Consider the following 14,781-nt stretch of genomic DNA (forward strand, 5'->3'; position numbering starts at 1 on the left):
GCTATGAGATGTATCGGAAAGGGTCACAAAGCTGCACAAACCTTCTGTGCTGTCATGGACTTCCCACCACCTCCACGGTTTGACAGGTACAATAAAACCTTACTTGAAAGCTTGTTAGAAGTTGGCAATAAGAGCATGAAAAACGCTGTTCAAGAATCTGTGGAAATTAATGGTGGTGACTTTAATAATATAAGTGTTGCATTGGATGCTTCTTGGCAAAAAAGAGGACACACCTCACTCAGTGATGTGGTCACTGCCACATCTGTAGACACTGACAAGGTAATTGACATGTAGTGTCTATCAAAATACTGTCCTGATTGTAACTTGGGAAATAATACTCATGAGTGCATGAAAAACTTCAATGGTTTCAGTGGTGGAATGGAATCAGAGGGAGCATTGAAAATATTTCAGAAGTCAGAGGAGAAGTATGGTGTGAAATATACACAGTATCTTTGGGATGGGGATTCAGAAGCCTACAGAACTGTGTGCGAAGCCAAACCCTATGGTAAGTTCAAAATAGAAAAAATTGAATGTGTAGGCCACGTCCAGAAGAGATTAGTCCCACGTTTGAGAAAACTGAAAAAAGATCTCAAAGGAAAAAAGCTTCCAGATGGAAAATTTATTGGTGGACACGGCCGGCTTACCGATGATGAAATAGATAGGCTGCAATATGATTATGGTCTAGCCATAAGAAGAAACCCTGGTAATCTAGAATCAATGCATAAAGCCGTATGTGCTACCTTTCTTCACAAAGCATCCACTGATAAATATCCACAACATCAATTTTGTCCAAAGAAACCTTACACTTGATGCAAATACAACAAGGCACAGAGTGAAGGTACTGTGTACAAACATCAACATTCTCTATCAAATGATATTTTGGAAGCTATTAAGCCTATATATAGAGATCAGTAATTATGCATAATGGCTACAGAAGCGATTTTAAATTTTATTCTTTCCCAAAACCCTACATTTTTACCCCCTTTTTAAAAAAAAACTTAAAAACAAAAGTAGGAAAACAATGTAAACCGCAAAAACTTAATGTAATATTTTTTTATCAAAAACCTTAATTTTCACTCCTTTTTCAAGAGGACAAATATAAGCAGCAGTAACCTAAACTAACCTAACCTAACCAAAATAGCCACACAAAGACTGAATTAATTTCATAAATTCGTCAAACATGATGAACCTTACCTTAATAATTCGGAGGATACAGGGCTGCAGCTGCTCTAAGGAATGCACACACATTCTCTCTTCCATTAGATATTTACACTTAAACATATATTCTCCCAAATATCCAAAGACGCAACCAAACGAAAAACGTTCACAACACTAAGTTTACTATGTGCCAGAAAGGTACCACAACGACCAACTTTCTTCTCTTTCGCATACTTCCGATATAACCTCCCACAGCGGAAGTTCAGATCTGTCTTATTTGCTCTCAACTCATGGCAACACTCTTCGCAAATCATGCAATCCTTACTAATACCGTGATTCACGAAATAATCTACAATATCCTTCTCTCTCAACTCTATACAGATAACGAAATTCTACATCCATTACAACTCACAGCGATAGACCACCTGCAAGATGAGAATAATACACACATCAACTATGACAAACTACAATCATACAGCCAACGACTTAGAAAAACTATAGTTCGTAACATACAGCTATCACTTAACCACAACCATCCAATCATACCGGAAAAATCATCACGCAATAACAACACACAACACTTTATGACTTAACCACAACCATCCAATCATACTGGAAGACATATCACCCAATAAGAACACACAACACTTCAGCCAATCAAATCACGATACATTAAAAGTTATGCACTCAACAACATACGTGGTGCGTCTAAAAAGTTCGGTGAATGGTGTCATATCTGAACGGCAACTTGGCGCATGTGCTTGCGCATGCGCATGGTTCTTCAGAGACTTGGGGAGAATTGATACACAGCATGCAATGCATGTGACTGGCAGAGTAAACAGACTGCGACCAGTTGAACGTAGTCAGTGTGAGAGGAAGTGTCACAGCGCAATGGAGCAACGTGTAAACATCAATTTCTGCTACAAATTGGGGAAGACTGCAACGGAGACACATGGAATGTTGGTGCAGGTGTACGGGAGGGAAGCCGTGAGCAGAAAATGTTTTTACGAATGGTTTAAACGCTTCTGTGAAGGGAAGGAAACAATTAAGGATGAGCCACGTTCAGGTCGGCCATCGACAAGCAGAACCCCAGAAATGATCGAGAAAGTGTGACAAATGCTGGCACAAGATCGGCGACTGACTCTAAGATTGACTGCGGAGGAATTGGACATTAGCAAGGACACGGTGCACACCATCGTCCGCGATGATTTAGGTAAGCGTAAGATCTGCTCCCGATTTGTGCCACACAAACTCACAGACGAGCAGAAAGCAAAACGGATGGAAACTTCTGGTAATTTCATTTCCATGTGTGACCAGGATCCATTGCTTCTGAAAACCATCGTCACGGGAGATGAGACCTGGTGTTGCCAGTTCGATCTGGAATCAAAACGGCAATCGATGTCATGGTGTTCACCGACTCTTCCACGCGACCAAAAAAAAAAAAAAAAAAAGGCGTCTGCAAAAATTCAAGGTGAAAACACTGTTGATCGCCTTCTTCGACAACAACGGCATCATCCACAAGGAATTTGTTCCTGCAGGTCAAAGCATTAATGCTGCAATTTACCAGTCCGTTTTGAACCGATTGCTACAGCGTATCCGGCGGGTTCGGCCAGAGTTGCACAGGACTCGAAAATGGATGCTGCTCCATGAAAATGCCCCTGCACACTGTACGATCCGTGTGCGTCAATTCCTGGCTCAGAAGATGGTAACTGTTCTTGAACACCCTCCGTACTCCCCTGATCTGGTTCCTGCGTTTCTTCCCCCTAAGCTTACATATGGAGCATTTCATCTTAATTTGAGAATCCATTTTCCACTCTGATATCTTATAGGCCTATATCTTATTTTATCTTGCACAAGTTTTATTTTAAGAAACTCCAAGCACACACACACATGCAAATGCACACACCCACACAAAATTACTCTCCTCACTTGTATATAATTGGATATATTATACTATAAAAGTTACTAATGATAGTCAATGCACATGACCGTCTCAAGATTAAAATGTATAACTTCGTGATTACTGACTGTGTGTATGTTGTACGATAGCTACAACCTTGAGCTAACGCGGTGCATCAGAACGAAACAACAGATATCCACCCTTTCCTAAATCATCCTAGAACTAAATGAGCCACAGACTTGAGGTTTGTTTTAAAAATAACTTCCATCTTCGAAGGACATGTCTTCCACTTTGACTGCTTGTACCAGTCAACACCAAAAAAAGTTCTCCACTGGCAGAATGTATCGTGTTTCGTGTAAAAATTTCTGACTATGACTGAAACGAAAGAGACATTCTGCCTTTTCTTATCATTCAAATGTAGATTTAAACTTATGTATGTGGAGAGTGAATGTTTTTTTACCAAGTGTAAAATAAAAAAAAATTCTGACGGATTTAATATAGGATTTATGACGTGATATGTTTTGTATACCGAAGATTTTGCATGTGGGGTAAATTTTCATTATATTGACATTTTAACCCTTAATTACTATATAAGACATTTTTCATTAACGCCAACAGATGCAGCTTCAAGTTCTGTACATAACTATATATTCACGCGTTTTTATCGATTACGGAAATATGGCAATCTTGTTTGATTCGAAAAGGATAGTGCTTATGGTGAAATTCGTGAGAAGGTAATAGATGAATAGATTCCATTCTCTGCTCTACTGCAATTTAAGATCCGAATACTCTATAAATTCAGAAAGCAATGGAAACATCTCAAGAATATTCTAAAGGTTTGTAATGCATGTGTGACTCAATTTTATGAATGCTATTTAAACTACTGGAATGTTTGTAGGTCTAGATGAAAAACAGACTGTACATCACACGATATATTTTCGTAACTTATGTCTGTGAAATAAAAGGGGCAAACCATCTTGTTTCTTTTTTCTTTCACCTCAATCACTGTGTGTGTTTTTTCTTTATCCGCATGCTGCATTACATCACGTAACACTACATGTTTTCTTATACAATTATACACTTTTATAATTCATCAAAGTTAATGTTGTGAACGAACTGTACAAAATCCTTGAGATATCTCTGAACTAGTTCTTTGTTTGTTCCTGGCCAGCGGCCTCTTTGTGTTATTATGTTTCTTTCCAATATTTCCCTTTGGTTGTTTAGGAGTGTGCACTTAAATAACAAATGGTTCACTGTCTGATATTCTTCGTCACATTTGCACAATGGACTGTCTAAAAAAATTATGGTTTATTTAACGATGCTCGCAACTGCCGAGCTTATATTAGTGCCGCCGGTGTGCCAGAATTTTGTCCCACAGGAGTTCTTTTACATGCCAGTAAATCTACTGACATGAGCTTGTCACATTAAGCACACTTAAATGCCATTGACCTGGGCCAGGATCGAACCCGCAACCTCGAGCACAGAAGGCCAGCGCTATACTGACTGCGCAACCCAGGCCAACTGGACTGTCTGTGATTCCAAAGCAATGGTAATACTCCCTTGTCTTCCCATGTCTAGATATTATGGCAGTTATTATTTGTAGGTTAATTGGCATCTTGTTCTTCAGATGTTCCTTCACTGATGGGAAGAATAGTTTGCAGCCATTCCCTTTGACATTGTCAGGTGCTTAATCCTTTTTCTTTTGCTTCTCTGATTATATGGCTTTTTGGTATTTTGTTGTATACACTATCTAGTATATCTTCCACGGCTGCCTCCTTAGCAAGTCTATCCACCATTTCATTACTGTGAATTCCTACATGAGCTTTAACCCATTTCATGTGGATTGTCCATCTATTATCTTTGAGTTGTTTAAAGTTTTGCTTTATTCTTTCTGTTAATTCAGTTCAGTTTTCATTACTTTTAAGTAGGGCTATGGTTATTTGACTATCAGTATATACTGCAGCCATTCTCTCTGTGATGATATTTTGTGGATTTTCTTCCAGTGTCTGAAGAGCTTGTAAAATTGCGATTTGTTCCGTTCGGTTATTGGAACAAATATTGTTTATTTTGCAATTCGTTATGATTAATTTTCAGAAAAGTCTATGATATATAATACGAATATTTATTTTCAGTAAATGACTTATTAATATATGTAAGGTGCGAGTCCTTACATTACAACCAACATCCAATGAATACACACGCTCATATACAAGTAAGTTTCACATATTTGTTTTCTCAAACTGACTTCTCTTTAGATAACACATTCCAAAAGCTTGATTTATGTATCCGCTAAAATTGTAAATGCTTTGTCATTATTCAATAACTAGCCGTACCCGTGCGCTCCGCTGCACCTGTTAGGAATAAGTACGAAGTAATTACATAATTCAAATAGGACGTTTGATCCAGGGAACATTCGTGTTTGATAGAAGGTTAAATCGTTTAATATGTTACTTAATTTAAATTGTAATTAAGTAATTAAAATGCGGTCATTTTGGTCCAGAGAGCAATTATTTGGTGCAATGACAATTCCTTTAACATGTTTCTTAATTGTTATCACATGTAACCATAGTTTAATGAAGATTGACATATCATTTAGTTTTAATGTGTATACTTTATATTACTTGCTATACGTTTCAGAAGTTACTGTAATAACATTGTAGAATTATGTCCATATAGAGAAACTACACTTTCTAATGGTGAAATAATAATTAAACAATTAATTAGCTTCCGATATTACTTCATACAAACACAGAAACATTCTCTTAGGCTATGTTTAATAGCTTTCGATTGTTGTTGTCCAAGGCCCCTTATAGACGAAGCCGTTTGTTTTTATTTCAGTACAACGCCTTAGATGGCGTTGTTATTGTAATTTTAAAACTCATTTATCTCAATCAAAATTTTGTATAGAACACAACTTATCGGAAATTATTTTTAAAGAAACTTTTGTTTCATAATGTTTTTCATGAAAATCAATAATAAGCGAGATATTTCGATTTATTTAATTCAGGCCCCCTTATAACCACCTTTTAAATAAAGTATTTTGAATGCCATATAGCCCAAAATCTAAGTTACAACGAACTTAATTTATATTCCAGTTTTCATATAAGTCGTTCAGCCATTATCGCTTGAAAAGGTAACAAACATCCAGACAGACAGACAGACATACAAACAAAAATTTCAAAAAAGCGATTTTCGGTTTCAGGATGGTTAATTATACATGTTAACACCAATTATTTTTGGAAAATCGAAAATTACCAGAAAAATTTTGGCTACAGATTTATTAATAGTATAGATACACGTAACTTATCTACTATTGTAACATAGCTAATTATCCAATTTAACAGCACAGAATGCTCTTATCATTTATTATTTATCCTAACTTAAATTACATAGACACAAACCCCTGATACATTTATTTGTCTTATCAATGTATTAATATTAATTACTTCACATTTTATCTTATTCCAGCTAAACTTGAATGCTGACATTCACCTTACTATAATAGTCCACAACAATTACAGTATTTGGATACCATCCGTAAATTAACTATGTAAGTTTCCATCTACTCAACACGTCACATGAAATTTAATTAATCTCATAAAATTTTCAATAACGCTTCATTTAAAGTTAAGTCATCAACTTATTGATAATACACATTATTTAATTTAATTACATAACTCTATTACTTCCATTTTAGATTGAAGAGCATCACCGTTCATAATGCACGTTCAAGTATATGCTGCAAATCAACATCATAAGACAACCTAATATTGAAATATATCGCCGGATACAAATGATATCCATAACAACTTTGAATAATTAGACTCAAGGCACAACCTCAGTCTATATATTAGGACGTACATACATTTAGAAGGTGAAAAAACGTGCAGTAATGATAAAACAAGAATACAGGCATGAACAAATCAGTTAACATAGTTCAAAGACTGTAATGCATCTCTTCACATAATATAGTATACAGATTTAATTTAATTTTTTATTATTTTATCAGTGAAGACCTGCAAACATATTTGTACAAGTATTGTAATCACACGTGTGCTTTTTAATCATTTGACAGTAGGGTGTAGTCACACAAGAAAGACATATTTATGTCCTAATTATGTTGGTTTTTACCATGTTTTTTATCATATTGTATGCTTATTAATATATATTGTATTTTGGTTGTAGAGACATACTGTATGTACCTGTTAGTGATGATATTGCTATATAGAATGTTGTATCTGAGGATGTTGGTATGAAACCAGCGAAAATGTTCATACAATATTAAATCATGTAATGTAAGGACTCTCACCTTACATATATAAATAGTAAAGTCATTGACTGAAAATAAATATTTGTATTAAATATCGTTTAGTTTAAATTTCGGTTTGTGAATTACTTTCTCGTTTTGGAAGATGACTGCTGCAGCACCAACTCTCTCATTAATTTTGCTGCCGTCAGTGTAGATTTCTTTTGGGTATTTTATGTTATCCTGTGCCTCTTGAATGGTCACCCTGTCTGTAGGGTGGGGCCAATGTCTCAGTTGAGAGGGAGCCTCAATTTGTGAGGGCATACCGTGTACATTGTGAGTTGCCTTGTAGATTTCTAACATCTCTTGTATTGTAATGTTTATAGGTTTGGTTGCAGCTAATATGCATGATGCTTGATGGGAAATAGTTCTGAAAGATTTTGATATCTTAATATTCATTAGTCTCTGCACTCTTATATATTTCTGCATATTCTTTTGTTTTAAGATGCCAACTTGCCACACCAGAGCAAATATACAATAATAGTAGTGGAAGTATAGGACCTTTATAATTTGTTTTAAGGGCCTGATATCCAAGTCACTAGTTCAGTCTTGCTGATCTCGCCAAAACATTGTTTAATGTTGTGCATTTATTACTGACATATTGAATGTGTTTATCAAATTACAGTTTATTGTCAAATATTATTCCAAGATATTTTGTCTCTTGAACTTGTTCCAGCATCCTGCTATTTAAATAGATAGTTACTTGGCTTTCGTATTCTCGTGTTTTTCTTGTGATTAACATAACTTTAAATTTAGTGTCGTTAAATTGAATTTTATTTTCTTTTGACCAAATTTCGATCTTCTTTATGTCTGTATTAGCATACATTTCAGCTTCTGTCATGTTGTCGTCTGCAGTCAGAAATATTAAATCATCCGCAAATGCTATAACTTGACTGTGGTTTGAATAGTCTAGATTGAGTAAGGGGTTGTACAGACTGTTCCACAGTTCTGGTCCACAACAGGATCCTGAGAGCAGCCTTTGGTCACTTCTCTTTCTGTCTTGCTGTAGTTTTATGGCTAATGTAGCTGTTCTATTATTGAAATAGCTTTGAACTAGTTTATTAGATTTCTTGGACATTGGAGAGTTTGCAGGTTATTTAGTATCCCAGACCAACATGCTGCATCAAATGCACCTTTTACATCAAGGCTGATTAAGATGACGCTCTTTTTCTGATGTAGATTATTCTATATGAAGTTTTTAATTGCCAAGGCAGCTTGAACAGTATTTTTCTGAGGAATAAATAGGCCTACTGATTTGTATTTAACAGATTGGTGTAGTATATGTGATGATTTATTTGATCAATCATGAGTTTTTCTAAAATCTTCCCTCCAACATTGAGTAGACTTATTGGTCTAAACGTCATGACTTATTGACTCTTCTCTTTTCCTGGTTTTACTACTGAGATTGTTGTCGATCTTTTCCACTGTTTTGGGAAACATCCTTGCTTTAAGCATAAATTACAGACTGCAGTAAGTGCTTGGGGGAACTTAAAGACTCTTATTATTATATTACTGGTAATCCCATCGTCCCCTGGTGCCTTTGTAGGATTAAATTTTGGGATCATTGTTGATATTTCTTCTTCTGTAAAATCTCTGTCATCAAGCATGTTGACTGGGTCCTCCAGTTGTCTTCTAAACTGCTGGTGTTGTTCACTGTTACTATTTTAATCGTCTTTAGGTGTAAACTGCTCCAGCATGTGTCTCATTGTTTTTTCCATATCTCTGGTATAGGTTCCATCCGTTTTTTGAAGAGTTGTCAAGCTGGTTTCGCTTCTTTCCATGGGTTTGCACCATCGTGAATAGTGCAGTATTTTTTCCAAGATTTCAATTTTTCGTACTGTATCTGTGACTGATATGGTTGTTTTCCTTCTATGTATGATGATTTCCTCTCTTGTCTGAGTTGTGTATTGTTTATTGTCCTCTGATACAGTACCTTCTTTCTTAATATTGACAGTTGGAAGTTGGTCAGTCTACCATGGTACTGTTTTATCTTGAATTTCCTTATTAAGGATAGGTAAAATGCTTTATTAAGCTTACATGCTGTTCTTATGCTCGACTGAAATAGTTGTAGAACTTCTTCAGAATCAGAAAAGTACCTAACCTTCGTGATGATTTCGTTATCTATCTCGTTGAAGTCCAATTCATTATGTACACATTTAAATTCTTTAATCAGATTGGAGAGACCGTATCATTCCTGCTCTACTATGTACCTTGTTCCAATGAAGTTTTCCTTTGTGCTGCGCTGTTCCAATCTTGAAAGAAATTAGTGCATGATCTGAACAGCTTTAAACTGCGCTGCACTAATGAAGCACACAAGTTGGTGGTTAGAGATGGTGAGATCAATACAACACTATTACCTCGTCCAGTCTCGAATATTGGACTTTCTGTGTCTTCATTAATTACGAAAAGGCTGTTAGTAAATATGAATTCTTCAAGGAGTTTTCGTCATTGATTAGACAATCGGTCATATCACATTTTGTCCCTTCCATTGCTGTAAACTTCTAATATTAATTTGTTCCCTCTAGTGAAGTGTATAATGTTTTCCAGTTTTCTTATATCCATTGCAATATCTCTATCAATGTCAAAATATGCTGAAACAACATAGACTTTGTGAAAACGGTTTTTTATTTCTAATACAGTGCAGTCTTCGCCCTACAATTGATTTACAATTTGTGTGTGTGTGTTTGCGCGTGGTGTGTGTATGTATGTGTGCGTGCGTGCGTGTGTATGTTTTTTTTTTTTCTTTTCTTTTTCATGGTGGAGGTTCTGACGAAAGAGGGCTGTGGTTTTCTTGATTGGTTCTTATTAGCATTAGTGCTACATCACTAAGTATTGCTGGCAATTACTGATGCTGTGTTATGCTTTCAATATGTATGTATGTATGTATGTATGTATGTATGTATGTATGTATGTATGTATGTATGTATGTATGTATGTATGTATGTATGTATGTATGTATGTATGTATTTTTTTTTTTAATTATATTGTATGCTCCGTTACATAGTAACACTACATACAATTCTTTAACTACTTTAAACTCTTTGAATTACAATTTGGATTAGGATTACGTATTAACTATTTGGATTACAATTATCATTACAATTCCTCTAGTTATAATAAGAACCAATATTGTCATTTTGCCTTAAAGTTTGTCAAAGTCGATTCTGGTAACAAATGTTATAAATTCTTTCAAGTAGACCTTGACGTGTGTGTGTGTGTGTGTGTGTGTGCGTGTGTGCGTGCGTGCGTGCGTGCGCGTGCGCGCGCGTGAGAGAGAGACCAATGCCTACCCACTTCACTTTACCTGATTTGGGTTCCGAGAATATAATTTTTAATAATTTCTTTTCCTTTTCTAGCTTGTGCAACGAAAGAACTTCTCAATTGTGGACATCTTCCAATTGGTAAGGAAGTAAACAATGTACATAAGTAATAGTATATTATGTTCCTTAGATTGCTCTTTCTTAATTGTATTATCAGTGGGTCTCATATGAAAAGTATTTATTGAAAAAAGAATGTGTTTTTGCAAAAATAGATTTGAATTTAGAACAGAGATTGATAGCGGTTTCGGACTGTATGAACTCCATTTTGTTCCATCTGCGTACTATGAGTTAGTAAATCCTTTTTATCCACCTTCCTTAATTCATAATCATTCATAGGCACACATATTACCTTCAGTTACAATTTGTTATTCGAGCATGAATTGCCGGTAATTGAATTTTGTTTGTTGGAAAGGCATGTGACAGCAGTACTGATAAAAATTCTCTAGGGCCTATAGTGTTTAATTTAAAAATTAACCCTAAGTTACAAGAAAGACGATTCTTCTTATGCCCAGTATTGCAAACATACAATGCAGTTCCAGTTAATCATATTAAATGTAGTCAGATAATTTAGATCTTGTTTTGTAATATATTCCAAATTCAAAATTATGTCAGTTTTCCAACATTATAAGTTACCTCATTAGTCAGTAATACAGTAATTGTTATTTTGATTGTCGCCATCATCGTAATTATCAACATAATCAAAAATATTACGGTTTCTGGACAATCTTAATTTCCTGTTTTTGTTTTCTGCTATGAGGATAAGTACAGGGAGACTTCAGAAAATGGTTTACTCAGTGACGTTATCATACTACCCCAACTCCTGTCATATATTTCTCGTTGTAACACTGGGAAATCATTCACTCCTTTCCAATCGAAACTGATTAAACATTCACCTTTCCATTCCTCCACTGAACATGAAATCACTCTCTTTCAGGGGAGTGCTAGAATTTTGTATAGTACAGTTTCTGTGTATATTTTTCTAGTAATAAACTTTATTATATTATATGAGGTGTTTAGAAACAGAACATACCAAATGCAGTTTTTTACAATTTGAATTTATTTATTATGTTTTGTTTATTAACACTCGGAACTGCGTCATGGGTGCCAGAATTTTGTCCCGCAGGAGTTTTTTTTACATGCCATTAAATCTACTGACATGTGTCTGTCGCATTTATGCACACTTAAATAACATCGACCTGGGCTGGGATTGAACCCACAAACTCGGGCACAGAAGGCCAGCACTCTACCAACTGCATCATCCAGGCCGACTTCACATTTTGAATTAAAAGTTATTTTGTAAAAATGAAAACAAACACCACAAAATGTTGTAGCTATGATTTTCTATCTTAACCATTTGCATACAGTATTGATGGTGGCAAAGTGACCTGGTTACGAAATGAACCATATGCACTGAAAATTTCTCCTAAAGTAGAAACAAAACATACCATTTGCATTTGCAGTTGTATTTATCGTGTCAATCTTTTGTTTAGTAGTTATGTGAGCTAGCAAGTGATTATGTTAATCCTTCAAAATGTGAAATGAATGCTGTTGTGGCAGAGGACTAGGCATTCCAGACCATGACAAGAGTCAGATGTAATTTTTTCTCAGTTCAAGCAAAATTCCAAGTTATTTTGAACGCTTGTCCTATGTAATCTGTTAGAGAGACAAATTATTCAGAATTTTTGTTCTTTATGCAATGTTTTAAACATTAAAATCGATAAATTTGAGTTTCAAAGTATGTAATTTCAATGTTTTGGCATCAAAACGTACCAAGTGCAAATGTAAATTAAAAGTTTGAGTATTTCTGTACGCAAATTATTTCCAGAAGTAACGATATTTCATTTGTATCACTGAAATCTATCAACATGGAGAAAAAGCAAATTGAAAATATTTAAACACAAAGTCGTAGAACGTTTTTGTATTTTTCCGAAAAAAAAAGAAGCTATTTTGTATGTAGTACGTTCTGTTCCTAAACACCTCATATACCTTTCCCACCAAAACCCGTCTCCATTCATAGACTCTTATAATAAAAAATAATGATTCATATAAAATGAACACATTCCTTTATTTATTTGAACAAAAATGATGCTAACCACAGTTTGTTGGAAGATTACTAACCTGTATAGAAAATGCTGACAATGACCTCCTTTCTGTTCAAGGCACAACTGAACATGTTGTCCCATATTATTCTTACTGGTCGCTCATTAGAGGACTCTGTTGTCAATACCATTAATCTCATGTATAATATTCTGCTTCAAATCCTCCAATTTTCAGGGTCGTGTGGCATAAACTCTGTCCTTTAAGTAATCCCATAGGAAGAAGTCTGGTGTTGTCAAATTCAGAGATCTCAGTGGTCACAGTTTTTTTTTAATTACCCAGTCGTCAATTAGACATTCTATTAACTTCATGATTTTGTTGGTGCCGTCTTGTTGAAAACATCCAAAATCCACATATCATTAATGAAAGATCTATACTCCCAGTGACCTATCGGTTTCGTGTGCAATCTCCACACACAGAATATCGTCAAAGGGCCCCACAACTTGAATCACTTTAGCTCTCAACTGCCATGGTGCACGGCGTGCAATGTCGCATTTGCTCCAGGCAGAAATTCACGAAGTGTTACGAAGTTACCATTAGGAGTATATGCTTCATTGAAGCCCATCCAAGCTGACCTGTGTGATGGACGGAAGCAACCTGTCATAGATATTTTTTCTGTACGAGTATATGCTTCATTGGAGCCCGTCCAAGCTGGCCTGCGTGATGGACAGAAGCAACTGTCGCAGACGCAGATATTTGTTCTATACGAGTATATGCTTCATTGGAGCCCGTCCAAGCTGGCATGCGTGACAGACAGAAGCAACTGTTGCAGACGCAGATATTTGTTCTGTACGAGTATATGCTTCGTTGGGGCCCGTCCAAGCTGGTTCGCGTGACGGACGGAAGCAACTCTCGCAGATATTTGTTCTGTGAACAACTGCACAGCTAACAGTCTGAGCAAGGTTCAAAAACAAAATCTACAACCTTCCAATTTAGAAAATGAACTCATAACTCAAGCATATGATGGTACTGCAGTAATGAGTGGAAACCAGGGTGGGGCCCAGACTTTGATGCAGAAAACATTTCCTTATGCGAAATTTGTTCACTGCTACACCCACGAACTTAATTTAGTTATAAAAATACATGTTCAAAACGCATTAAATTAGTGAAGTTGTTTTTTTGCAAATATTACTGGATTCATAGCATTCTTCCCCTCTTCACCTAACGCAGTGTCCTACTGCGATCTGTGTACAGTAAGCGCATATTAACCATTTCAGCAACACGATGGAACTTTCAGTCTTGAATTGTATTCTCTGTTAAGGGAAATAAAGCGGAGCTATTGAAATGTTTCGAAAAGATTGAAGAAGGAGATGACTTAAATGAATGGAATGATATAACAGTGAGAGAAGCTTTTGCTTAAAAATCTTGTTAAATAATAATGAATTTTTATTTTTCTAAATTTCTTTTATGACTTAATGAAACATGTTGATACTGTATATTATACAATATAATATAGATGCAAACTGCAAATAGATTGAGAATATCTGACGGATTACAACATTTTGAGTCAGTTGTAATGGAAATAAAAGAGAACACTAACAGATATGAAATAAATGTCGATGATGAAGAAGAATGTTTGTTTCCTCCAAGAAAATGGCTGAAACTCAGTAGGCAAGTAAACCTGTCGACAGATGCCAAAGAAATATGCGATATCATTATCAGCCATTTCAATTACGTTTTCTGCAATCACATATATTTGGCAGCTTTAATATGCTTTATCCAAAGAAATTTGCTTCATATAGTGATAAGTTCCCCACCGACCTGGCTAATATTTTCGTAAAAAAATTACTGTCCTTTAATTTTGAAAGAAAAATTTATTAATGAACTGTCAGTGATCTATGGAAATGATACATATAAAGAAATTTCCTCTGTGTGTGATTTGTTCAGTTTTTTTATGGATTACTCCTTTGAAGATTCAATCTCTGAAGTGGGAAAAGCCCTTCGAATCGCACTAACAACACCTGTTTCAACAGCTGAGTCAGAACGGAGTTTCAGCACAT

At 35.5% G+C, this 14,781-nt stretch overlaps 1 protein-coding gene across 2 annotated transcripts in view; it reads left to right on the forward strand.

Moving 5' to 3' along the window:
- The window catches only part of LOC138715560 (uncharacterized), a 135,002-nt gene that overhangs the window by 10,708 nt on the left and 109,513 nt on the right, over positions 1 to 14,781 (forward strand). For both annotated transcript variants that reach the window (XM_069848631.1, XM_069848630.1), the window contains exon 2: positions 10,721 to 10,765. In XM_069848631.1, the coding sequence (XP_069704732.1) occupies positions 10,721 to 10,765 (45 nt within the window). The remainder of the gene's footprint in view (positions 1 to 10,720; positions 10,766 to 14,781) is intronic.

Source organism: Periplaneta americana, chromosome 15 (genome assembly GCF_040183065.1).
Source record: "Periplaneta americana isolate PAMFEO1 chromosome 15, P.americana_PAMFEO1_priV1, whole genome shotgun sequence".
Classification (NCBI taxonomy): domain Eukaryota; kingdom Metazoa; phylum Arthropoda; class Insecta; order Blattodea; family Blattidae; genus Periplaneta; species Periplaneta americana.